The sequence below is a fragment of the Molossus molossus genome, unplaced genomic scaffold (genome assembly GCF_014108415.1).
Source record: "Molossus molossus isolate mMolMol1 unplaced genomic scaffold, mMolMol1.p scaffold_m16_p_4, whole genome shotgun sequence".
Classification (NCBI taxonomy): Eukaryota; Metazoa; Chordata; class Mammalia; order Chiroptera; family Molossidae; genus Molossus; species Molossus molossus.
The window spans coordinates 49,596,269-49,624,254 of record NW_023425377.1 but is presented as its reverse complement, the minus strand read 5'-3'; the positions used below and the strand labels follow the sequence as shown (position 1 = coordinate 49,624,254).

Below are 27,986 nucleotides of genomic sequence, written 5' to 3'. Positions count from 1 at the left end.
AGTTACCTAGTTAATTGTTTTACACAAAGTTAATATTTTGTTAAATTTTATGTTCCCAACAGAACTGTTTGTGTGGTGACTACTATTCAGAGCCTGTCCATTCCCAGGAGTTATGATCCAGCACCAGTATGTGAGGTCAATCCATTCTTCACTCCTTCTGGTGGAGGTACCCCCTAACTTCTAGTGAAACCTGAGCTGCCAGCCCTGGGGGATGACCCCTGCTGCCCTCCAAGGTTTGAATTTGGCATAACTTACCCCACAAAGATGTGATATGAATGGCTTTCCCTGCACAGTTCCATCTAAAGCCAGGCACAGCCTGTTTACTTTTGTGGAATTTCTTTATTGGAGTTCCACCTTATCTTGCCAAAACTATCTGGCTCTTCATGGCCAAGAGAAAGTGAGCCCTGAATAATATATTCATAACATTTTACAAAACACAGTACACACATGTAGTGCATTAAATCTTTACAATCACCCAGCCCAAAACAATTAATTATTTAGCAGGATTAAGAAGCATGGATTTCCTCCTTTGTTCTGATTATTGGTAGTTACTTAGCTTTTTTGCTTCTGCAATAAAATGCCCTCTTTCTTAGCATTCCTATTCATAGGAATCCCTGAATCAATTCTTTTTGTACAAATTCTATCAAAGACGTTGTTCCATTAGTTACCACATGTGCTGTATTTCTCTCCGTGGTAGAACCTTCTTATTTGTAGTAAAATGTGAGATTTTCACTCACCACACATTTATCATTCATTGAGGAGTTTATTTGAAAAATTTCACCCACTCAACTAGCACATTACAACAGTATAATCCAATCAAACTGCCATGTGTTAGAATGACTTTTTCCTATCAGATTTGTTAAGTCTACACTTTTCACTTTACCTACCAAATTCAAATTTTGTTTCAGAATTTTTCATCACCATCCCTCCTTAAGCCATTCATTTATATCAAGTTTTTACTTCATGATCACTACTATTAAATACATTTCTATTCCTTGAAGCGTCTCTCCCTGAATTTGCTGTTGGAGCCCCTTCTGGGGATTTTCTAACTTACCAATGTATAATTGGAACTCAGAGCTATACCTGAATGCCCTACCTTTAGATTCACAGAATTTATCCAAATATGAACTTTCTAATGGTAACAGTGTGACTTCTAATTGAAACCCTTTCTTCACCCATGTGTTTCCTTGTGTCCAAAAATGTCTGCTTATTTTGAAGGTTTTATTTGAACAATCTATCCATTTTGATAGGTTTTATCCTCAGTATGAACTATTTTATATTCCATAACAGCTCAACTACCTTGACATTGAAGGCTTCCTTGCTGTCTATGATTGATGCACAGAGGATATTATTCATGGTTTCATTTACACTATGTAAATTATAAGCCACAAACAAGGACCTCAGATATTCTTACAATCATAAGGTTTTTCTTCCATTTGAGTTCTTTGAGACTTGGAAAGTTTTGCCTCCTACAGAGACAATCTCATCCTGGTCCCATCCAGAACATTCCCACCCTCATGAGTTCTCTTTTGTGACATGTCACTATAATTTCCCAAATTTGGCATATTTAAAGATTCCTCTCTTGTATGGACCTTTTTATGCTTGATGAGATCTGATCTGATATTAAAAGACTTCCCATGCTCATTACACTGGTATGGCTTCTTTCCAGTGTGGATCCTTTTGTGTTGGTCAAGGACTGATCTATAATTGAAAGATTTCCCACACTCACAGTTAAAGGGCTGCTGCCCACAGTGAATGCTTTTATGGTTGATAAGACTTGAGTGTGAGATGTATGCCTTCCCACATTCATCACATTCATAGGGTTTCTCACCTGTGTGGATCCTTTTATGCACTGTGAGGCCTGAGCTGTTCCGGAATGCCTTTCCACACCTATCACATATATAAGGTTTCTCCCCTGTGTGGATCCTTTTGTGTTGAGAAAGAAGTGAGCTGTAACTGAAAGATTTCCCACACTCAACACATTTGAAAGGTTTCTCCCCAAGATGGACTCTTTTATGGCTTATAAGAGTTCTGCTAGAAAAAAAAGCTTTTCCACATTCATCACATGTATAGGGTGTCTTGCCAGGGTGGGTACTTTTATGGTTAATAAGGCTTGAGTGTGAGATGTAGGCTTTTCCACACACATCACATTCATAGGGTTTCTCCCCAGTATGAATTCTTTTATGCACTTTAAGGCTTGAGTTGTTTCTGAAGACCTTCTTACACCTATCACATTCGTAGGGCTTCTCTCTAGTGTGAACCCTTTTGTGTTGAGAAAGGAGTGAGGTGTAATTAAAAGATTTCTCACACACATCACATTTGTAGGGCTTCTCCCCAAGATGAATTTTTTTGTGGTTTATAAGGGTTCGGTATGTGATAAAAGCTTTTTCACACTCCTCACACTTATAGGGCTTTTCCCCAGGGTGTACACTTTTATGATTTATAAGGCTTGAGAGTGAGATGTAGGCTTTCCCACATTCTTCACATTTGTAAGGTCTCTCCCCAGTGTGGATTCGTTTATGTACTTTAAGACCTGAATTATTTCTGAAGGCTTTTCCACACTCATCACACCCAAAGGGTTTCTCCCTTGTATGAATCCTTTTATGTTGTTCAAGAGCAGAGCTATAATTGAAGGATTTCTCACAATAGCTACATTTATAGGGCTTCTCCCCAAGATGGATTCCTTTGTGGTTTTTAAGGCTTGAACGTGAGATATAGGCTTTCCCACACACATCACACTTGTATGGTTTTTCCCCAGTGTGGAGCCTCCTGTGGACTTTGAGACCTGAATTGTTTCTGAAGGTTTTCCCACACACATCACATACATAAGGTCTCTCTCCAGTGTGAATGGTCTTATGTTGAAGAAGAAGTGAGTTATAGCTGAAGGATTTTCCACACTCTTTACATTCATGAGCTTTCTTCCCAGGGTGAATGCTTTTGTGGACTGCAAGGCCTGAGCTGTAGCTGAATGCTTTGCCACAGACATCACACTTGTAAGGTTTCTCTCCTGTGTGTATCCTTTTATGTACAATAAGGCCTGAGCTATTCCTGAAGGCCTTCCCACATTCATCACATTCATAAGGTTTCTCTCCAGTGTGGATGACTTTATGCTGGATGAGGAGAGAGCTATAATTAAATGATTTCTCACACTCATCACACTTGTAAGGTTTATCTCCAAAGTGGATGCTTTTATGGTTTAGGAGTGTTCTGCAAGTAATGAAGGCCTTCCCACACTCATCACATTCATAGGGCTTTTCACCTGTGTGAATCCTTTTGTGAACCCTAAGGCCAGAGCTATTACTGAAGGTTTTCCCACAGATGTCACATTCATAGGGTTTCTCCCCTGTGTGGATCCTTTTATGGACTCTGAGACCAGAGCTATTCCTGAAGGCTTTGCCACACTCACCACATTCATAGGGCTTCTCCCCAGTATGGATCCTCTTATGCTGGTCCAAAACTGAGCTATAATTGAAGGATTTTCCACACTCATCACATTTACAGTTCTTCTCCCCAGAATGGGTGCTCTTATGGTTTATAAGGCTGGAGTAGGACATGTAGGCTTTTCCACATTCCTCACACTTATACGGCTTCTCCCCAGTATGGATCCGCTTGTGGACTCGAAGGCTTGAGCTGCTCCGGAAAGTCCCTCCACAGTCATTGCACTCATAGCGTTTCTCCCCAGTGTGCATAATTTTATGTTGAATAAGGCGGGAATTATACTTGAAGGATTTCCCACACTCATCACATTGATGGGATTTCTTAAAAGCACTGGTTTTCTGCTTCAGATGGCAATGAGAGTTTCCATTGACATTCTCTACACATTTGCCTTGTTCACTGCTTTTCTGTTCTATAGGGATGGTCTGGTGTGTAATGTGCTTTGAACTCAGATGTAAACATTTCTCAGATGTCTTGTCTTCCTGTTCTGTCTTTACATTTGCTGTGTTCTTGGCTTTTATAGTCTTTTCCCTGATGCCACTTTTGTCCCCCATCATTCTTTTCCCCTCAGGCTTTTCCAACTGGTTCTCTACCTTGCTATCCCAATCACAAGTTTCACCAGCCTTAGATTCCTGCATATAATCTTCCTGAAGACCTTCCACTTTTAGCCACAGAGATTCTGCATTTCCAACATTTTCACACTTTTCAGTTGTTTCTTCATCCTCAGTGGCCCTCGTCTTGAAATGTGACACTAAACCAAGAAAATGAAAATGATACTTGTTCACTTTGTTTAGAAAAAACTAGAAGAATTACATCCAAATTCACTCATTCGTTTAAGTGTTTACTGCCTGCATGCTATCTGAGAGGTATCATTTTTAACTGCTGGGATACAATGGTGAACATGCCAAAATTTCTGCCACTATTGAGCTAAAATTGAAATGCTAGAGATCTGAATTTTCTTTTTCTTTTCTTAAATCCTCACCCAAGGACATTTTCCATTTATCTTCAGAGTTAGAGGGAGGGTGGGAGAAAGAGAAAAAAGAGCAAGAAACATCGATGTGAGAGAGACACATGGACTGGTTGCCTCCCACCACGATCTTGACCAGAGCCAGGGACTGAACTGCAACCAAGCTATGTGCCCATAACCAAATCAAACCCGCAATTCTTTGGTCCGTGGACCAGTGCTCTAACTGCTGAGACAAACCAGCCAGGGCAAGCTCTAGATTTTCAATGAAATAGAGAGAGCTTTTCTATTCTTTTATAAGAGCTTAGCATGAGGGTAAGTTAAAATAGGCTGAAATGATGTACAAAACCAGGGCAACATTGATCAGTTTAAAAATGACACCAAGTCATAGAAAAACAGAGAGTAGAAGAAATCTCTGAAGAAGAGGAGACAGATTAATAAGACAAAAGTTAAGAAGACAGGCAAAATTAAAGAAGAGGAGAAATCAGTATGTGGAAGTATTGGGGAGGTGGTTATAAAATCATGGGGATAGTTATGTCAGAGATGATCAAAATAAGCCTGTTGGTTTGGCCTCCTGGACTTCCCTTCCAAGGACAATTCTGACCCTGGAAAATGGCTATTCAGGGTAGTCAGGAACTTTATATGGGAAATGACACTGGCCTGCCAGGCAAAAAGATTTTCATTCCTACTTTATAAAGAGGCTAACTGCAGTCAGAGAATATCAAATATCAAAAGCAAAAATACAAACCATTAGGCAAAGGAAATCATTCTGTCTAAGTTCAAATGCCTAGCTGTGTGTCCTTGAGAAAGTCATTTAACTTCTTTGCGCCAATTTCCTCATCTGTGCAATGATAGGGTTGATGCAAATATTAAGTGAGAGAACATATGTAAAATGTTGAGAACACTGTCTGTCACTTAGTGATTGCTATGCTATTATTACTTATTTTGTTATTTATTCGAAATCAGGTCATTGGATCAGGGTTGGAACCTGAAGATAAAGCACATGACTCAGGAAAGGTAAACTCCTTTCCAAAGGAGTTTAGGAGCCAGGCAGGGTTGCTTCATCCCTGTGAAAGTACTCTACACATAGCTGGCACTCCATCAGTATCCACCTACTGACAAGCTGACTCTTAAGAACAAATGAAATAGTTTTAAGTTCCTTATCCCCCAACCTTAGACAGTTAGACATTTGTGACTAGCCTTTGTTGAAATATGGATCTCTCCTCTTACCCTGGGTATCAGACTCTCTTGGGTCAGTACTTTGGACTTTTGTCAATCCTACTTAGAAACTCTATATATAAACATGAGGGGAAAGCAGAGGCAATAAAGGAAAAGTTTTTGTCAATCCTACTTAGAAACTCTATATATAAACATAAGGGGAAAGCAGAGGCAATAAAGGAAAAGTAAGATATATATTCTGGAGTGGACACATATAAAGAATGACACTTATAACCCAACTTATGCTTATGGAACTGTAATGATGGACTCAATTAAAATTCACTAAAAGGAGAAGAAGCTAGGAACTCAGAATATCTCTAAAACAATAAAACAAAGCACTACTCAGCAGACCAAAAGGTGGTTTGGCTGAGAAAGCTTCACAAAATGACAAGTGATATTGGGTAAGAAATCTTCAGAGATCACAGAAATGGTGTCACAGCCTAGTTCCTTGCTCTCTTTCTTTCCTACTTTGGACAGAACAGTCTATTATCACTAGGTAAGCAGTGAAATTCCAGAACCATCAGCTGTAATACACCTTTGATCTGTGCTCTGAATCCTGCTTCCACACACATCAGGGACTCTGCTCCATCCATTCCCTTTGGCCTTTATGTTCCTACAGACATAAAACCAAATCCCCTAAAATAAACACACAAAAAGTGCTAGAGAAAAAACAAAAAAGGAAGAGCCATGAGGAGAGACTAACCATACTAGATATTAAAGAATACTACATAGCCTCTATAACCAAAATACCATAGTACTGGTTCAGCTAACAGACAAATAAAATAGAAAGTCCAGAAACAGTCCTAATTACATATTGAAATCAAATATATAATAAAGTTAATATATCAAATTACTGAGGAGAAGATGATCTTTTAATTGTTACAGCAAGTATAAAGCCATTAAGACAAAGGGGAAGAGAAAAAAAGGCAGCAGAGTGAATGGAAGCTACACAGACCATACCATCTCCCAGGACCAAACTGGAATTACAACAAAAATAAAGACAAATCGTCAGGAAGGGGTAACCAAAAGGCAGCTTGAAGGACCACACAACCAGGGACACTGACTCAATACTGGTAGGCTTGCGAGGACACGAAAGGGGGCCAGGAGCCCACGGTCTGCAGTGACCTGGGCTGAGACCAACGGACTCGGTGGGAAGCTGCGCCCTAGGCTGGGTCCTGCGACCTTGGGTGAGGCCAGTGGCTGCCTCGGCTGGGTCTTGTGACCTCAGCTGGGTGCTACGCCCTTGGCTGGGTCCAGGGGCCTCGGCTGGAAGCTGCTGCCACCTTGGCTGGGTCCGGCGACCTCGGGTGGGTACTGTGGCCTCAGCTGGGACCAGCAGCTGCCTCAGCTGGGTCCTGCGGCAGCCTCAGCTGGGTGCTACACCCTCGGCTGGGTCCTGCGACCTCGGCTGGGTGCTACACCCTTAGCTGGTGCCATAGCATCGCCACCCTTAGCTGGGAGTAGTGCCATCGGGTTAAAGTCCCTGGCGGCTCCACAACGCAGAGCCCAGACAGAGAATAAATTGGCAGCAGCCACTCACCTAGGGCCCCGGCAGAGGGAGGGAAGACTGGACTGGAACTGTGTGGGGACTCTCAGGATTTGGAGGGTGCTCAGAGCTTATGCTGAGTGCAGCCACGCAAGATTGTGGTCATCTTCTTCCCAGGGCCCTGGAGAGAGACAGTGGCCCCTCCCTCAGAGATTCAACCCCACCTGGTGGTCATTGAAATGCTAATTGAGGCCCATTAACAACCAACATCTGCCCCACCCTCGGGAAATCCTCTTACACTGAGCACCTGAGGGAGTTTTTCAGTCAACTCAGAAACCAAGGTTCTTCAGGTGACCTCTCTTAATAGCCTCCAGGCAAAAAAGCTAGAGGATAACTACCATTACCTGGGCTAGCAACTCTAACCAGGAAAGTTAAGACTTGACAGTGGTGTTAAAAGCAGGTCCTCCCTACCTCATCCAAACCCAGGAGAGGGAGCCACAAAGAGCAGAACACCAACACCCACAGGGAAAATTTGGCAGACTCCAAAGCCAACTGTGATAGCCAAAATGGTGAAAAACAGAAACAAAAGCCAAATGAAAGAACAAGAGACCTCTACTGAAGATGAGATAAATGAGGTGCAGTTAAGCAAGTTAACAGAACTAGAATTCACAGCCATGATCTTGAGGAAGCTCAACAGCATGTTTAAGGACATGAGCACCATGAGTAAAGACATAGAAATGTTGAAAATCAACCAGTTGGAAATTAAAATCCACCAAGAAGAAAAGAACAATGACATATCAGAAATGAAAAACATATTGGAAGGTATAAAAAGCAGAAAGGGGAAGCTGAGGACCGGATCAGTGAATTACAAGACAGGGTAGAAAAAATCAACCAATCAGAAAATCAAAAGGAAAAAACGATTAAAAAAAACAGGAAGACAGCTTAAGAGAACTGTGGGACAACTGAAAACGTAATAATATTCGCATCATAGGAGCCCCCGAAGAAGAAGAAAATGAGCAAAGGTTAGAGAATATATTCAAAGAAATGGTGACAGAAAACTTTCCTAATTTGGTGAAGGAAGAAGGCATTCAACTTCAAGAAGCACAGAGAGCCCCAAGTAAGAAGAACCCAAACAGGCCCATACCAAGACACATAGTAATCAAACTGCCAAAAATTAAAGACAAAGAGAGAATGCTAAAAAGAGCAAGAGATAAGCAACAGGTTACCTACAAAGGAAACCCCATAAGGCTCTCAGCTGACTTGTCACAAGAAACACTACAGGCCAGAAGGGAATAGCATGAAGTAATCAAGGTCATGAAAAACAAGGATCTGAATCCAAGACTACTCTACCCAGCAAGGCTATCATTCAAAATAGGTAAAATAAAGAGCTTCCCAGACAAAAAAAAAAAAAGGGCTAAAGGAATACATTAGCAACAAACCAGCACTGCAAGAAATGTTAAAAGGACTGCTGTAATTAGCAGGAGAAATGGGAAGAAAAATAAAAGCACACTAAACAAAAATGCCAATAAATAACTACATATCAATAATCACCTTAAATGTAAATGGATTGAATGCTCCCATAAAAACACAGAGTAGCTGATTGAATAAGAAAGCATGACTCGCCCTGGCCAGTTTGGCTCAGCGGTTAGAGCGTCGGCCTGCGGTCCGGAGAGACCTGGGTTCGGTTCCCACTAAGGGCACGTACTTCGGTTGCAGTTTGTCCCCAGCCCTGGTTGGTCGTGCGGGTGGCAGCCACTCGATGTGTCCCTTCACGTCGATGTTTCTCTCTCTCTTTCCCTTCCTCTCTCTCCCTCTCACTCTATCTGTACAAAAAAATGGAAAAATATCCTCGGGTGAGGATAAAAAAAAAAAAAAAAAAAGCATGACTCATCTATGTGCTGTTTACAAGAGACCCACCACACAACAAAAGACTCACATAGGTTGAAAGTGAAGGGATGGAAAAAAATCTTCCAAGCAAACAGAAAGAAAAAAAAAAACTGAAGTAGCAATACTCATATCTGATAAAATAGATTTCAAAATGAAGGCCATAACTAGAGACAAAGAAGGCCATTACATAATATTGAAAGGATCTATCCAACAGAAAGATATAACCTTGATAAACATATATGCACCCAATATAGGAGCACCAAAATATATTAAAAATCTTCTGGAGGATTTCAAAGGAGAAATCGATAGCAATACATGATACCAGGTGACTTCAACACTCTGCTGACATCACTGGATAGATCCTCTAGACAAAAAATTAGCAAAGAAACAGAGACTCTAAATGAAGCAATAGACCAAATGAATTTAATAGATATCTACAGAGAATTACACCCCAAAACAACAGAATTCACATTCTTCTCAAGTGCACATGGGACATTCTCATAGATAGACCACATGTTAGGGCACAAACTAAGTCTCCACAAGATAAAGAAAATTAAAATCATATCAAGCATTTTCTCAGATCACATTGGCATGAAACTAGAAATCAAGTGCAAGAAGAACATACAAAGACATTTGAACACATGGAAGCTAAATAGCATGTTATTAAACAATGAATGGGTTACGAAGGAGATCAAGGAAAAAATTTAAAAGTTCCTGAAAACCAGTGAAAATGAAGACACAACAACAGAAATTCTATGGGATGCAGTGAAAGCAGTTCTGAGAGGGAAGTTCATAGCACTACAGGCCTACCTCAAAAAATAAGAAAAATCTCTAATAGATTATCTAACCTCACAACTTAAAGAACTAGAAAGCAAACAAAAAGAAAACCCCAGAGCAAGTAGAAGGAAAATAATAGTAAATATCAGAGCAGAAATAAACGACATAGAGACCAAAAAAAACAATTTAAAGGATCACTGAAACAAAGAGCTGGGTTTTCGAAAAGATAAACAAGGCTGATGGACCCTTAGCTAGACTCACCAAGAAACAAAGAGAGAGAACCCAAATACATAAAATCAGAAATGAAAGAGGAGAAGTAACAACTGACACCACAGAAATACAAAAGATCGTTAACAACTAATATGAACAATTATATAGCAACAAATTCGACAATCCAAGCGAAATGGACCAATTTCTAGAAACACATAGTCTCCCAAAACTGGACTGGGAAAAGACTGAAAACTTGAACAGACCAATCACAACCGAAGAAATTGAAGATGTAATCAAGACTCTCCCAGCAAACAAAAGCCCAGGCCCGAATAGCTTCATAGGGGAATTTTACCGACCATTCAAAGAAGAACTAACATCAATTCTCCTCAAACTATTTCAAAAAATTCAAGAAGAAGGAAGACTTCCAAACTCGTTTTATGAAGCCAGCATAATTCTAATTCCAAAACCTGAAAAAGACACTACAAAGAAAGAAACCTACAGGCCAATATCCCTGATGAACATAGATGCCAAAATCCTGAACAAAATACTAGCAAATTGGATCCAGCAATACATCAAAAAAATTATCCATCATGACCAAGTGGGATTAATCCCAGGGATGCAAGGCTGGTACAATATTCACAAATCAATAAATGTGATACACCACATAAATAAAATGAAGAATAAAAACCACATGATCATATCAATAGATGCCGAAAAAGCCTTCGACAAAATCCAGCATCCATTTCTGATAACAAAGCTCAGCAATGTGGGAATAGAGTGGTCATATCTAGACATAATAAAGGCCATATATGAAAGACCTACAGCCAACATCATACTCAATGGGCAAAAACTAAAAGCATTTTCCTTAAGAACAGGAACAAGGCAAGGGTGCCCACTTTTATCACTCTTATTTAACATAGTACTGGAAGTCTTAGCCACAGCAATCAGACAGGACAAATAAAAGGGATTCAAATTGGAAAGTAGAAAGTGAAACTGTCATTATTTGCAGATGACATGATACTATAGGTAGAAAACCCCAAAGACTCTATCAAAAATTTACTAGACTCAATAAATGAATTTGGCAGAGTAGCAGGATACAAAATTAACATCAAGAAATCGGTGGCATTCTTATACACCAATGATGAACTCAGACAAAGAGATACTAAAACAACAATCCCATTTACCATTGCGGCAAAAAAAAGTAAGTTATCTAGGAATAAACTTAACCAAAGAAATAAAGGACCTATTCGCAGAAAACTACAGGTCATTGAAAAAAGAAATAGAGGAAGATATAAAAAAGTGCAAGCACATACCCTGTTCATGGATTGGAAAAATTAACATCATTAAAATGTCCATATTACCCGAAGCAATCTATAGATTCAATGCAATCCCCATCAAAATACCAATGGCATACTTCACAGAATTAGAACAAGTACTTCAAAAGTTCAAATGGAACCAAAAAAAGACCTCGAATAGCCACAGCAATCTTGAAAAATAAGGACTCAGTTGGAAGAATCACATTACTAGATATCAGGTTATACTACAAAGCCACTGTAATCAAAACAGCCTGGTACTGGCACAATAACAGGCATATAGACCAGTGGAACAGAACAGAGAACCCAGAAATAGACCCAAGGCAATATGCTCAATTATAATTGACAAAGGTGGCAAGAGCATACAGTGGAGTAAGGACAGCCTCTTTAATAAATGGTGCTGGGAATATTGGACAGCAACATGCAGAAATAGAAACTAGACCACCAACTTACACCCTACACAAGAATAAACTCAAAATAGATAAAAGACTTAAATGTGACTCATGAATCTATAAAAATCCTAGAAGAAACTGTAGGCAACAAAATTTCGGACATCATACGCAGCAGAATTTTCACTGATACATCACATAAGGCAATAGAAACAAAGAAGAAAATGAACACATGGGACTACATCAAACTCAAAAGCTTCTGCACAGCGAAAGATACAATCATCAAAACGGAAAGGCTACCCACTGTATGGGAGAGCATAATTGCCAATGATATATCAGATAAGGGGTTAATTTCCAATATATATATAGAGTGCTCATACAACTCAACAAAAGGAAGACAAAGAACCCAATTAAAAAATGGGCAGAGGAACAAAATAGACACTTTTCCAAACAGGACATACAAATGGCTAAGAGACATATGAAGAAATGCTCAACATCACTAAGCATCAGGGAGATGCAAATTAAAACAACAATGAGGTATCACCTCACACCTGTCAGAATGGCTGCCATCAACAAATCATCAAACAAGTGTTGGCGAGGGTGTGGAGAAAAGTGGACCCTAGTACACTGCTGGTGGGAATGCAGACTGGTGCAGCCACTATGGAAAACAATATTGGGTTACCTTAAAAAATTAAAAATTGAACTTCCATTTGACCCAGTGACCCCACTTCTAGGAATATACCCAAAGAAGCCTGAAACACCAATCAGGAAGAATATATGTACCCCCATGTTCGTAGTAGCACTATTTACAATAGCTAAGATCTGGAGTCAGCCCAAGTGTCCATCAGTAGATGAATGGATAAAAAAAGCTGTGGTACATATACACAATGGAGTACTATGTAGCTGTAAGAAATAAAGATCTCTTATCCTTTGAGACTACACGGAGGGACCTGGAAAGTACCATCCTAAGTGAAACAAGCCAAACAGAGAAAGACAAGTATCATATGATCTCACTTATTTGTGGAATATAATGAACATAACAGTCTGAGGAATGGGGTAGTCCCAGAGACGTGGAAGTAGGGTACAGACTGACAATCCCCAGCAGAGGGGGCTATGGGGGAGAGATAAACCACAGAACTTATATGCATGTATGCATGAATAATGGACATGGACAACAAAGCTGGGGACAGGGCTAGGAGGGAGGGGGAGGGGGGAATCAGTGGGGGGAAAAGGAGAAACATCTGTATCAAAAATTAATAATAGAAAAATAAATAAATAAATAAATAAAAAAGGTAAAATTAGATCCCTTCTTTACACCATACACAGAAATAAACTCCAATTGGAGCGAAGCTGTAAATATAAAAAAGTAACAGTATGCAAATACTAGAACAAAATATGGGTGAATGCCTCTATAATTTGGATACAAAGAAAGTTTTCTAACTATAACCCAGATGCAAAAAAAAAAATTAGTTTGAAAAATCAAATTAAATCAAAGAGAATGGTAAGAGGGAATGTCACTAAACCAGAAAGCAAATGAAAAGGAACACATTTGTGTTTCTCATGGATATCACAACCACAGGAAGAGAACAAACAAAAAGAAATAAAAAAAACTACAAAAGTATGTTTTTGACTATATAATTATAACTTGCATGTCAAAAGTACTGTAAACAAAATAGAGAAATGAATAAGTGAAAGAAAACATATAAAACATACATCATATATAAAGGTTAATATCCTTAACATGTAAAGAATTTTCAAAAACTAAAGAAAAATAGACTAAAAATCTTACAGAAAAGTGGGTAAAAGACACAAAAAATTAATAAAATATATTAAAATGGCCTTTTAAACGTGTTTTAACTTCACTCATAGTAAGAGAAATAGAAATTGACTAAAATACCAATTCTCACCTGTCAGATTGGCAAATATTCAAAAGCTTGACAATCTATTCGATAGGTGGGGCTGTGGGGGAAACATTGCTGGGAATGAATTCCCCATGTTGCACTTTACATTCCATGACTACACTATAACTATCAATTTCTACCTCTAAATCCCATTACCTTTTTCACCCATCCCCCGAATCACCTTCCCATCTGGACACCATCAAAAAGTTGTCTGTATGCATGAGTCTGTCTCTGTTCTGCTTGTTCTTCTATTTTGATTTTTAGACTCAAATTTTGATAGATATGCATTCACTTCCATTTTATTGTTCATAGTTTTTATCTTTTTTTTTTTTTTTCCTTCTCAAAGAACCTTTAACATTTCACATAATACTAGTTTGGTGGTGATAAATTCTTTTAGCTTTTTCTTGTCTAGGAAGCTTTTTATTCAGCCTTCAACTCTAAATGATAGCTGTGCTGGGTAGAGTAATCTTGATTGTAATCTTGCTTTTTATCATTTTGTATATTTCTTGCCACCCCCTTCTGGTTTGCAAAGTTTCTGTTGAGAAATCAGTTGACAGTCTTGAGTGCTCCCTTGTAGATAACTAATTGCTTTTCCCTTGCTGCTTTTAAGATTCTTTGTCTTTAATCTTTGTTATCTTAATTATGATGTGTCTTGGTGTGGGCCTCTTTATGCTTGTACACTTGTATGTCTATTTCTTTCACCAGGTAAGGGAAGTTTTCTGTAATTATTGTTTCAAATAGGATTCCAATTTCCTGCACTCTCTCATCTCCTTCTGGCACCCCCACGGTGAGAATGTTGGTATGCTTAAAGTTGTTCCAGAGGCTCCTTACACTATCTTCATATTTTTTTCTTTTTACTGTCTGATTGAGTGATTTTTGCTTTCTCATATTCCAATTTGCTGATTTGATTCTTGGTGTCCTCTATGCTACTGTTGATTCCATGTAAATTATTCATTTTAATTAGTGTATCCTTCATTTCTGATTAGTCCTTTTTAATGCTGCTGATGTTCTCACTCAGTTCCTTAAAATTCTCACTAAGTTCCTTGAGCATCCTTATAACCATTGTTTTGAACTCTGTATCTGGTAGTTTGCTCACTTCCGTTTCATTTAGTCCTTTTTCTGGAGATTTCTTTTCTTCTTTCATTTGTGACATGTTTGTCTTTGCATTTTGGCTGCTTCCCTGTGTTTGTTTCTGTTTATTAGGTAGAGGTGCTATGTGTCCTGAACTTGGTAGAGTGGTCTTGTATAGCAGGTCTCCTGTAGGGCCCAGTGCTCAGCTTCCCCAGAGTGACCTGCAGATGGCTGCTACTTGTGTTGGGCTTGGAGGTACCCAATAGAGGCCAAGTGGTGAACCAAGGTGGGCTGCTGCTAGTGACACACCTGGGCTACTTATTGAGGTACAGGGCACACTGAGGCCAGCTGCTGCTTGTTTGAATTTAGGAAAGTCTGAGGCATGAGCCAAGAAAGGCCATTCATATGGAAAAGCCACTGAAAACAGCTTGGGTGGGTTTGCAATTTGGGTGGGGTGAGGTCTCAGGGAATCATCAGGGGTGAACAGTGTTCTCCAGGTTGATGGAAACTCAGGTATGGCACCTGCCTGTGGCTCTGTGGTGGGGAGGACTCAACAAAGGGAACAATGGCCTCTTCCAGTACTTTAAAAAGAAAATTTTTTTTTTCTTTCTTGATTTTTAGAGAGCAAGATAGAAACATCGATGAGAGAACATCAACTGGCCACCTCCTATACACTCCCCACTGGGAATTGGGCCCACAACCTGGGCATGTGCCCTGTCTGGGAATCGAATTGGCGACCTCTTGGAGTATGGGTTGATGCTCACAACCACATTGGCTGGACTCTTCTAGCACTTTTGTCTGGGAGAAGCAGACCCCATGGTCCTTGCCCTTGTGCCAGACAATGTAATTTCTCCCCATATGTCCCTTGTTCCTTTCAAGCTACTGCTCCAACACTGGAGCTCAGAGGGAGTGAGTCTGTGTAAGTTCATGCACCAACCCTTTATTAGGAACTTCCTGGACTCCAGAAGCCTCCATCTTTCTCAGCCACAACCCTCACTGTTTTTCACAGCCTGAAGATATGGGAACTCCTCTTCCCAGCACTGGAACCCTTGGCTGAAGGGTCTGGTATGATGCTGGAAACCCTCGCTCCTCAGAGGGTACCTCTGGAGCCAAAATGTTCCTCTTGATTAGAAACCACCACACGTGTGGGACCAGCCCATTATGTGTCTCCACACCTCCCACCACTCTAAATGTGGCTTCTTCTCTAATTCCAGTTGCAGAACTTCCATTCAGCAACTTTTCAGGTGGTTCCGAATGATAGTTGTTCTGTAGATTAGCTGTAATTTTGATAAGGTTGTGGAAGGAGGCGAGTACTGTTTACCTGTGCCGCCATCTTGACCAGAAGCTTCTTCACTATTCTTATTCATGAAATTTTTCTGTATATTGGAAATTATTTCCAAATAAAAATGTGATTAAAACGTAAAAAGTAAATTTAAAATTTCCTCATCTCTCTCTTTCCTTCCAGGTACTGCTTTCACCATCTTCTTCCTGTTCACAGTTGTGTCTTAAAAAGATCATCTTCATGTTCCCCTCATGCCTCATCTACTCAATCTGATTTCTTCCACTCTGACCACGCTGTGTTAGCTTCTGGGCCAGGTGCCGACTCTCCAGTCTGCTGTCTCTTGTATGTTCCCGGCCCCATTCCATCTAGAACCTTTCCTATCCTGACTCTATGTACTCTACGTGGGCAGATCCATGTATACACATGGTTCCTATCACTTCTACAAGCTATCTCAAAGAACCTTATCTCTGGCCCAGAACCCTCTCTTCAATTACAGACCCTCATATCCATCCCTGTCCTCCCTCCGTTTACTTAAATTGAAAGTCAACTCTTCTCTTTCTCTCACCCCTCCATATCTGAAAAAGCCCTAAGACCAGCTGATTCTACTGCCTACATGGTTCTCAAGTCCTTACTCCCAACGCCATTCCCACTGCTGAGAGGCCTTAGTTTAGGCCCTTTTAAATTTCCTTCTGAACTTCTGCTATAGTCTACCTACCTTCATTCTTACCCTTATCCAATTCTTCCTCCAACAGCTGTCAAGAGTTTTGAAAAATGCACACCTGGTCATTCCCCAATGCTAAATCTTCCCAGGCTATTTAGTGTGGCACTTGAAGCCTTCTGCATATGGCCACTTGGAGTGACTTGCTAGACACGAAGACAGCCATACTAAATAATCCCTCTCTGCTACTGCACTCACTGGTCTTTGGCCCTGATGGACCCTTTCCCTTGACTCTCTCTGATGGGTTAATTCTTATTCCCCTGCATGCCTTCTGTGATTCCCCATTTAATCGGCTGCTGACTGGCTTGCTGTACATGATCACAAACATCTCACTGCTTACATAACCCTCTGACTCAGGCAGAATCCAGCAGTCTCCTTGTTGTAGCCCTATTTAGCCTCCTCTGTTTGGGTGGGGACACAATGTTCTATCACCCAATATAGTTAATCCAATCCTCTTAATGAATGAAATAAAAACAAATCAATAATAATGTGCATCTTCATTGAAAAGAGGTGGTTTGCAATAAGATTCATATTAATTGATACTAAGAAAAGGTAAAAACACAGGCAGAAAAGCACCAGAACATATAAAACTAGCACTGAAGCAAATGCTGACACTATGGGTTGAATGTTTGTGCCCCCTCCCCCAACCCCGCATTCCCAAAGATGAAAGCATTAAGAGGGAAACATTTGGGAGATGCTTACAACATGAGGGTGGAGCACTCATAAATGGGATTAGTGTCCTTATAAAAGAGACCCCACAGAGATCCCTTGGTACATTGATCTTGGGTTTCCCAACCTCCAGAACTCTAAGAAATACATTTCTGTTGTTTATAAGCCACCAAATCTGTGGCATTTTATTATAGCTAAGGACTAGGCTGCTAAAATGCAAAGGCAATGAAGAAAATGTAATAAAATATTATTATTCTTATAAACAGTACTGAAGATGCATTCTAGTATGTTATCTCTGATGCTGAGTATTGCCCAAGGAACTTAGATTATGATCAATATCCTGATTTTCCCTAGGCACTGGGCTAGTCCTGGGGACTAAGAAAACCCTGTCCTCAAAGAACTTGCAGACTAGATGAGTCAGGCAGAAAAATAACACATGATAAAAATGGCAGGGGCATATACAAGGCACAGATGATAGAGGAGGCAGAAGGGATGGAACTGCTATGAAGGACTAGGAAGAGCTTCAGGAAAAGAGTAGTTCCAGCAGAGGGGAGAGTTAGAGTAAAAGGAGTGGTGTTCACCCTCCTCGGGACATCTGGGACAGAAGGTGGGAGCATAAATGGACATGGACAGGTGGGCAGAAACAAGGGCAGCACCAGGGTCTGCCCATCATACTATGGAGTCCAGACTTGATCCTGAGGAGTTTTAGGCAAAGAAGTAACAAATGCAGATACACCTTTTGAACAATCACTTACTCAATTAAATCAGGAGTTGGTAAACTTTTCTATAAAGGAAGAGATAAAAAACATTGTAGATTTTGTGGGCCACATTTGAATCTGTCATTTATTTTTTTATTTGCTTCTGAATATCCCTTTAAAAATGTAAAACTCATTCTTAGTTTGGAGGCCATACAAAAACAGACCATAGGCACAGAAGTTAGACAACCTGTTAGATAATATCAAGGAATCAGAGTTAGTTTAGGATAGTGTGATAATGGCATTTTGGCTATGTTAAAAGTGTCCTTTTCTTTTTTGTAGATTGAAGCATGATAGGGTAAAATGGCATGATGTGTAAAAATTCCTATACATTTTTCAGTAAATCAAAAATAAAAAGGCAAATATGAAACAAATGTAGCAGAATCCTGACAACTGTTGAATTTGAACTATGGGTGTATGCAATTCATTGTACTATTTGCCTTCTTGTATGTTTAAATTTTTTCATAATAAAAAATTAAAAGAAAAAAGAAATCATTTATATTAGTTGCAGTGGGAGAATGGAGCAATGAGACAGAGAATTGAGTCCTAGGGTTTGTGAGGAGAGCATAAGCCAATCAAGACAACTGATGTGCTTTCAACATTCCAGAATTACTAATATCCACTTTCATTTATTTTTAAAAAATTTTCATAGTAATTTTTAAATTTGTATTATTTATTTATTTTTTAAATCTCACCTGAGGACATTTTTCCATTTTTTGTTCAGATAAGAGTGAGAGGGAGAGAGAGGAAAAGAGAGAGAAACATTGACCTGAAAGGGACACATCGAGTGGCTGCCTCCCGTAAGACCTAACCAAGGCCAGGGACAAACTGTAACCAAGGTACATGCCCTTAGCAGGAACTGAACCTGGGTCTCTCTGGACCACAGGCCAACGCTCTAACTGCTGAGCCAAACAGGCCAAGGCTAATACCCACTTTTAGATAGTAGTTTAGAAGAGTTATAATTACATATCAATCATGTTTCAGATTTGCCCCACATATTTATCATAAAAAGTATATATTTTAAATATCATTATTTAGACTTCCGGTCAAGAGAGTGGTGTAGGTAAATGTGGTACTTGCCTCCTCCCATAACCAAATCAAAATTATAACCAAACTACAGAACAATCATCATTCAGAACTGCCTGAAATAGAGCTGAATGGAAGTCCTAAAACTACGAAATTAAAGAAGAGGCCACATCAAGACTGGTAGGAGGGGCAAAAGCATGGAAGGGCTGGTCCCATACTCACATGTGGTGGATAAAAATTGGGAGAGTTACCTCAGCTGTGAAGGTCCTCCCCAAAGGTCCTCTCTGAGAAGGGGTCTCTGTGCCACACCAGGCACCCCAACTAAGGGTTCCAGAGCCAAGAAGAGAAGTCCCCATAACTCTGACTGTAAAAACCAGCAGGAATTGAGGCTGAGGGAGGCTGAGACTTCTGGAGTCCCAGACAGCTCCCCTTAAAAGGCCCACACATGGACTTACTTAGACTCGTTCCTTCTGGGCTCTAGCACAAGGAAGGCTCCAGAGACACACAGGGAAGAACTGTGTTGTTTGGCATTGAGGTGAAAGCTGGAGGGATGTGCTGGTAGAGGCTATTGTTCTTTTGGAGAGCCCTTCCCTCACAGCCTGGCAGACAGGTGCCATATCTGGGACTCCAGCAACCTGGTTTGCACTGTTTGCCTCACCTTGGTGATTCCCTGAGGCTCTGCCCCACCCAACTTTTGGGCTCACCAAAGCCGTTTCCAGTGGCTTTACTTTAGGAATGGCCTGTCTTGGCTTATGCTTCGGATTTTCCTAAAATCTCTCAAACAAGTAACATCTGACATCATTGAGCCCCATACCTCTTGCTAAGTGGCCCCAGGACTGGCACTAATAGCAGCTAGCCTTGGTTCACAGCTTGGCCTCTCCTGGGCACTGCCAAGACCAGCACAAGAAGCAGCAATCTGCAGAATGCTTTGTAGCTTATGCCTGGTGGCCCTGGGTAGAATACAGGCAGTGGCTGACTTTGGCCTGCACCTCCCAGTAGGCTCCAGAGCCAACACACCCAGTGGACAGATTCAGAACACATCAAAGCACCATGACCCAACCACTTCCACAAGCAACATACTCAAGGTGTGGAACTCAGTGGGTATCAGAGCTCTGCTAAAGTAAGTATTGCTCTAGGTAGTGGACCCCTGCACCCCTCCCACGTGGTCAGAGGTCAGCGGTCAGTGGCACAGCCAGTCCTTGCAGTTGATCAACCTGAGCAAATCCCTCCCACTGACGTGTCAACAGCAAGAAAAACTCAATTACAATAGAAGGGTGTACAGTCCACCTGGGGGTGCACCTCGAGTGCCCAGCTGGGATGACTGGGGAGGCTGTGAAGGCTGTGCCACTGGAGCCTACAGGACACCCTACAAAACCTATGGGATGTAGCAACTCTATATAACACATAAAAACAAACACAGGGAGGCAGCCAAATGAAGAGACAAAGAAACATGTCCCAAATGAAAGAACAGAACAAAATTCCAGGAAAAGAACAAAACAAAATTGAGATAAGCAATCTAACAGATGCAGAGTTCAAAAAACTGGTTATAAGGCTGCTCAAAGAACTTAGGACCTCAAGAACATAAAAAAGGATCAGTCAGAAATGAAGGATACACTAACTGAAATAAAGAATAATTTACAGAGTATCATCGGTAGAGTAGGTGAAGCTGAGAATCAAACCACTGACTTGGAATACACCCAATCACAAGAGCAAAAAGAAAAAAGAGTAAAAAAAGATAAGGATAGTGTATGGAGCCTCTGGGACAACTTCAAGTGTACCAACATTCCCATCATGGGGGTGCCAGAAGGAGAAGGAGAGTAATTGGAAACCTATTTGAAAAATAATTACAGAAATCTTCCCTAACTTGGTGAAGGAAACAGACACACAAGTCCAAGAAGCACAGAACATCCCAAACAAGATGAACCCAAAGAGGCCCACACCAAGACACATCATCATCAAGATACAAAATGTCAAAGACAAAGAGAGAATCTTAAAAGCAGCAAGAGAAAAGCAGTTAGTTACCTACAAAGGAACTCCCATAAGACTGTCAGCCGATTTCTCAAAAGAAGTTTTGCAGGCCAGAAAGGAGTGGCAAGAGATATTCAAGATGATGAGAAACAATGACCTACAACCAAGATTAGTCTATCCTACAAAGCTATTATTTAGACTGCATGGACAAATAAAGAGCTTCCTAGACAAGAAAAAAACTAAAGGAATTTATCACCACTTAACTGGTATTATATGAAATATTAAAGGATCTTCTTGAAGGAGAAGAACAAAAATATGAACAATAAAATGGCAATAAATACATGTCTATCAACAATTGAATTTACAAACCAAATGAACAAGCAGAACAGAAACAGACTCATAGATAAGGACAACTTTTTGTTGATTTCCAGATGGGATGGGGTTGGGGGATGGAAGGAAAAGGTGAAGGGATTAAGTACAAATTGGTTGTTAGACTGATGAACCTTACAGGGAACGTGGGGTGCAGGAAGAGATAAACCAAAGAACTTATATGCATAACCAATTGATACAGACAGTATAATGTGGCGAAGGCAGGAGAAGGTCAATGGGGAAAAAATGGGGTGGGGGGGATACCTGTAATACTTTCAACACTAGAAATAAAAAATATTATTTAAGAAACTAAACCAACAAAACTTTACTTGTTTGATATTCAAATAGAAAAACTCAAGATATTCATGAATACCTTTATTATTTAAATTGTAACTACTACTAAAACTGCTATACCATAAAAATTTATTGAGCATCTATATAAACAAGGTACCATGAAGCATGAAAAGTTTTTTCAAGTAAGATCTCCAGGTCCAAGGTACAGTGAAATAAAGAAGTTGTACTATATCTTCAAATGATGATTTGTTTACTTATGTACATATATGTGTGTGTGTGTGTGTACATGCAAGTATTTGGGTGTATATTTTTATTAATGCCTTACCTTGTTAAAAATATTTAAGGAAGCTTGCCAATATAAATATAACAAATAAAGTTTAAAAAAAAAAATACAACTGATGTGGTGGCTGAGTCATGTGTTCCCCACAACACAAGAAAAGAATCACTCCAAAAGCACAAGTACTGCGCACAAAGAATGAGACAAGTTTTAACTTCTTAAAAGTTCTAATGGCTGGACTGAAAACTCCTCTCTAACCAATTCTTAACAGGGAGCAGGGCCCTATAGCCTAGTTACATAAGTCAGAAGCATCAGCCACAGAAAGTCATCTACGTCACCCATGACCTCTGGGTACCTTTGCACTTGTTCATTTCTACCACCAATGCCTAGAAAAGCTCAGGCAGATATTATGAACCTGCCCTTAATTTTTGCTGTCCCTGCCCCCAAGAGTCAGGAGCCTAGGCAACTCACCAGAGAGCAATTGTGGCTACCTCTAGTGTAAACTGCTGCCTATTAACAATTTCCTGCAGCAAGCAACAGGTGCAACATGCCAGTAGCTAATCTAGATTTCCAGAGTACCAAACATATTTCCTAAGTCAATCTACCATCAAGTGTCACATCTGGATTCTGTATCTTGGATATTATATTTGACTTGGAGATGACCAAGCCATCTATTCTTTCTTCAGAGAGAAAAAACAAGAAGGTACATGAGCACAAAATGTTTACCCAGAAAAAAAAGTACTTAGGAAGTGAGAGAATGGAATAAATGAAAACTGGTACTAAGGAGTGAATGAGAGAAGTGATATGCAGAGGGGAAGAGAGAAATATGACTTGTGCTTTAGTTATTACTGTATTTATAGTTTTTGAATATCAGAATAAGTAAATGGTTAACATGTGTTGGTTCTGTTGCTTAAAAGTGGAATAAGGATTCAAGGTGATTTTTCTTCAAAGTAAAACATGAAACAGAACATTCTCATACCTGGTTGTGGAGAAGAAATTTCTAGTCATGCTTGGGAATAAGTTAAGCAAGGAGATTCTGAAAGGGAGGCTGAGAGATTTTCTGAAGCTAAAAGAGCAAATACTGGCTTGAAAAGAGTGAATAACAGAATTTGTTTATTAGGCTATACTGTAAGGCTAAACCATCATAAACACAAGTCTCAGGAGAGAAAAACCAGTTGGTTTTATTTGTTTTTTTTATACTACATGAGTTATAATAATTTGGTATATTTAACAATATACTAATAACTGGCTTAACTGGTGTAAAACAAAAAATTATTTTGATTGTTTAATCACTTCTTTAAAAACCCTTGCTCAGATATGCTATAGTATGTCATTGAATGCATCATTATATGAGGTAACAAAAATTGGAAAAACGCAATGTCTCTGACTAGATCTAAAAAATTATAGAACGTCCAAAACATCAAAACAATCGATAGCTAATCCAATACCACATCGCTGTTAAAAAAAAAAAAAAAAAGGCTCTTTGTGTTCTAATGATCTCTATGATGTATAGATTAAGTGAACGTGAAAGAAGCAGGGGGCAGACCTTTTAAGAGTGACCTACCATATGTGTGGAAAAAACGGGAACTAACTAACTACATTTGTATTTGCATAAAGAAATTCTGGAACTATACGCTCAAATAAATGTGATTATTTAATGAAGTTGGGCCCAGGAAAATGGCTGCACGGGAGGAAACCTTTCGCCGATAACTTTTTATATTTTAAATATCTGAACCATATGAATATATTACATATTTAAACATTTAAAAAACAAACCCTTGTGCTTTCAAAAAACACCACGCCTACTGGCTGGCTAGTCCAAACGTCTTAAAGCAGCACATCTTTCACATCTCACCACCTGGGTTTCCGTAAGCCTGTCCCGGTGTGTAGGAGCCTCCTCGGCCTTCTACTTTTCGGAGTCCACGCGACAGGCCGCCTCCTCCGGGCACACCCCTGTCTGTATACAGGTGAGTTTCCCCAGGAAAAGGGCCAGGAAACACCTCCCAGGGGCTCGATCTGCACCGAGCCACCAGTCTCAGCATCGTCCCTCCATCAGAGAAAAAGGGTGGTTGACGGGGGAAGAGAGGACGAATCAGATCACCCTAGGGGGTCCCTCTAACGCTCGTATTCACTCTCATGTCAAACTTAACTGCTACAGGGGCACAACCAGGGCACGAAGAGGGGAGTGGCGGGGGGGGGGGGATTTTAAAGCGGTAATTTTAACGATTCCCCTCCCACCTGAGACAGCATCAAACAAATGAGAAATAGGAGAGCGGGACAGAGCCCCGACAAAGCCCTGGCCACAGCCCTAGCCGTTAGAACCGCCAGAGCAGGCGCCCCCAAGGAGTCATGTCTGTTCCAGTGGTGCGCCCCACACCCCTCAGCCAGCCCGTGGTTTTCGCTCCCCTCCATTCCGCTACACGCGTCTCCTGAGGAGCCTGGGGAAAGAACACGCTTCCTCCCAGATCCCGCACGGGACTCGAGGGGCAGGCAAGGACCGGACCAAGAAGGGACAGGCGTGACAGACCAGGGCCCGGAGCGGAAGCGCGAGTGGCCACATACTCACGTACTGGCTGAGGCAGCGCTTTGGTACTCGGCAGCTAGCGACACAAAAGCACAGACGCCCGGGCCGGAAGAACCTGGGCCAGCTCCGAGGCACTTCCGAGTCCTCTCTGGGAGGCCGGAAGACTGACTCGATAGTAATCCCTTCGGTCCAGCACGTGACCTGTGGTGCAATGGAAGGAGGAATTATTAGTTTTTTTTAAAAAAAATTATTTATTTATTTATTTATTATTGTATTAATTAATTTATTTTTATTATATTTATTTTGTTACAGATTCTCATCTTCCCCTCCCTCCCAGCCCTATCCCCAGCTTTGTTGTCCATGTCCATTGTTCCTACATACATGCATATAAGTTCTCTGGTTTCTCTCTCCCCTCCCACCCACTCTTCTGGGGATTGTCAGTTTGTGCCCCACTTCCATGTCTCTGGGACTACCCTGTTCCTCAGACTATTATGTACATTATATTCCACAAATAAGTGAGATCATGTGATATTTGTCTCTCTCTGCTTGGCTTGTTTTGCTTAAAATAATACTCTCCAGGTCCCTCCATGTCATCTCAAAGGATAAGAGATCTTTCTTTCCTATAGCTGCATAGTACTCCATTGTTTATATGTACCACAGCTTTTTTATCCATTTGTCTACTGATGGGCATTTGGGCTGTTTCCAGATCTTAGCTATTGTAAATAGTGCTGCTACAAACATGGGGGTGTATGTATTCTTTCTGATGGGTGTTTCAGGCTTCTCAGGGTATATTCTTAGAAGTGGGATCACTGGGTCAAATGGAAGTTCAATTTTTATTTATTTATTTATTTTATCCTCACCCGAGGATATTTTTCCATTTTTTGTACAGATAGAGTGGGAGGGAGAGAGAGGAAGGGAGAGAGAGAGAGAAACATCGACGTGAAGGGACACATCGAGTGGCTGCCACCTGCATGACCAACCAGGGCCGGGGACAAACTGCAACCGAAGTACGTGCCCTTAGTGGGAACTGAACCCGGGTCTCTCCGGACTGCAGGCCGACGCTCTAACCGCTGAGCCAAACCGGCCAGGGCCAATTTTTAATTTTTTGAGGTAACACCATATTGTTTTCCATACTGGCTACACCAGTCTGCATTCCCACCAGCAGTGTACCAGAGTCCCCTTTTCTCCACACCCTCACCAACACTTGTAGTTTGATGATTTGTTGATGGCGGCCATTCTGACAGGTGTGAGGTGATACCTCATTGTTGTTTTAATTTGCATCTCTCTGATGCTTAGTGATGTTGAGCATTTCTTCATATGTCTCTTAGCCATTTGTATGTCCTGTTTGGAGAGGTCTCTATTTAGTTCCTCTGCCCATTTTTTAATTGGGTTCTTTGTCTTCCTTTTGTTGAGTTGTATGAGCACTCTATATATATTGGAAAATACCCCCTTATCTGATATGTCATTGGCAATTATGCTCTCCCATACAGTGGATTGTCTTTCCATTTTGATGATTGTATCTTTTGCTGTGCAGAAACTTTTGAGTTTGATGTAGTCCCATGTGTTCATTTTCTCCTTTGTTTCTGTTGCCTTAGGTGATATATCAGTGAAAATTCTGCTGTGTATGATGTCTGAAATTTTATTGCCTACAGTTTCTTCTAGGATTTTTATGGTTTCATGAGTTACATTTAAGTCTTTTACCCATTTTGAGTTTTTTCTTGTGTATGGGGTAAGTTTCACTTTTCTGCATGTTGCTGTCCAATTTTTCCAACATCATTTATTAAAGAGGCTGTCTTGACTCCACTGTATATTCTTGCCACCTTTGTCAAATATTAATTGAGCATTGTCTTGGGCCCATTTCTGGGTTCTCTGTTCTGTTCCACTGGTCTATATGCCTGTTCTTGTGCCAGTACCAGGCTGTTTTGATTACAGTGGCTTTGTAGTATAACCTGATCTGGTATTGTGATCCCCCCTACTTTGTTCTTTTTTTTCAAGATTGCTGTGGCTATTCGAGGTCTTTTTTGGTTCCATATGAACTTTTGAAGTATTCTAGTTCTGTGAAGTATGCCGTTGGTATTTTGATGGGGATTGCATTGAATCTATAGATTGCTTTGGGTAGTATGGACATTTTAATGATATTAATTCTTCAAATCCATGAACAAGGTATGTGCTTCCACTTTTTTATATCATCATCTATTTCTTTCATCAATGACCTGTAGTTTTCTGCAAATAGGTCCTTTATTTCTTTGGTTAAGTTTATTCATAGGTATCTTAATTTTTTTTGTTGCAATGGTAAATGGGATTGTTGTTTTAGTATCTCTTTCTCTGAGTTCATCATTGGTGTATAAGAATGCCATCGATTTATTGACGTTAATTTTGTATCCTGCTAATTTGCCAAATTCATTTATTGAGTTTAGTAAATTTTTGATGGAGTCTTTGGGGTTTTCTACGTATAGTATCATTCCATCTGCGAATAATGACAGTTTCACTTCCTCCTTTCTCATTTGGATCCCTTTTATTTTTTCCTCCTGTCTGATTGCTGTGGCTAAGACTTCCAGTACTATGTTAAATAAGAGTGATGAAAGTGAGCATCCTTGTCTTGTTCCTGTTCTTAAGGGAAATGTTTTTAGTTTTTGCCCATTGAGTATGATGTTGGCTGTAGGTCTTTCATATATGGCTTTTATTATGTCGAGATATGATCCCTGTTTTTCCAGATTGCTGAGCGTTTTTTTTTTTGTTGTTTTTTTTTTTGTTTTGTTTTTATCCTCACCCGAGGACATTTTTTGATATTTTGTTCAGATAGAGTGGGAGGGGGAGAGAGAGAGAGAGAGAGAAACATCGATGTGAAAGGGACACATCGAGTGGTCGCCACCCACACGACCCAACCAGGGCCGGGAACAAACTGCAACTGAGGTATGTGCCCTTAGCGGGAACCGAACCCGGGTCTCTCCAGACTGTGGGCCGACGCTCTAACCGCTGAGCCAAACTGGCCAGGGCTTGCTGAGCGTTTTTATCAGAAATGGGTGCTGGATTTGTTGAATGCTTTTTGAGCGTCTATTGATATGATCATATGATTTTTATCTTTCATTTTGTTTATATGGTGTATCGCATTTATTGATTTGCGAATATTGTACCAGCCTTGCATCCCTGGGATGAATCCCACTTTATCATGGTGAATTATTTTTTTGGTGTATTGCTGAATTCGATTTGCTAGTATTTTGTTAAGGATTTTGGCATCTATTTTTATCAGGGATATTGGTTTGCAGTTTTCTTTCTTTGTAGTATATTTTTCTGGTTTTGGAATTAGAATTATGCTGGCCTCATAAAACGAGTTTGGAAGTCTTCCTTCTTCTTGAATTTTTTGAAATAGTTTGAGAAGAATAGGTATTAGTTCTTTTAATGTTCGGTAAAATTCCTTCATGAAGCCGTCCGGGCCTGGGCTTTTGTTTGCTG

At 40.3% G+C, this 27,986-nt stretch overlaps 1 protein-coding gene across 2 annotated transcripts; it reads right to left on the bottom strand.

The window, feature by feature from the left end:
* ZFP62 (ZFP62 zinc finger protein) lies at window positions 1–24,670 on the bottom strand. 2 transcript variants are annotated; one of them, XM_036241426.1, is made up of 2 exons: window positions 24,576–24,670; window positions 1–4,186 (listed from the first exon to the last, which is right to left on the bottom strand). In XM_036241426.1, exon 2 carries the CDS (start codon window positions 4,071–4,073, stop codon window positions 1,470–1,472), a length of 2,604 nt encoding a protein of 867 aa, XP_036097319.1. In that variant the 5' UTR covers window positions 4,074–4,186; window positions 24,576–24,670; the 3' UTR covers window positions 1–1,469. The 2 variants fall into 2 exon arrangements, with proteins under 2 accessions (XP_036097319.1, XP_036097318.1); XM_036241425.1 differs by having other exon boundaries at window positions 24,580–24,630.
* Window positions 24,671–27,986: the final 3,316 nt, after the last annotated feature.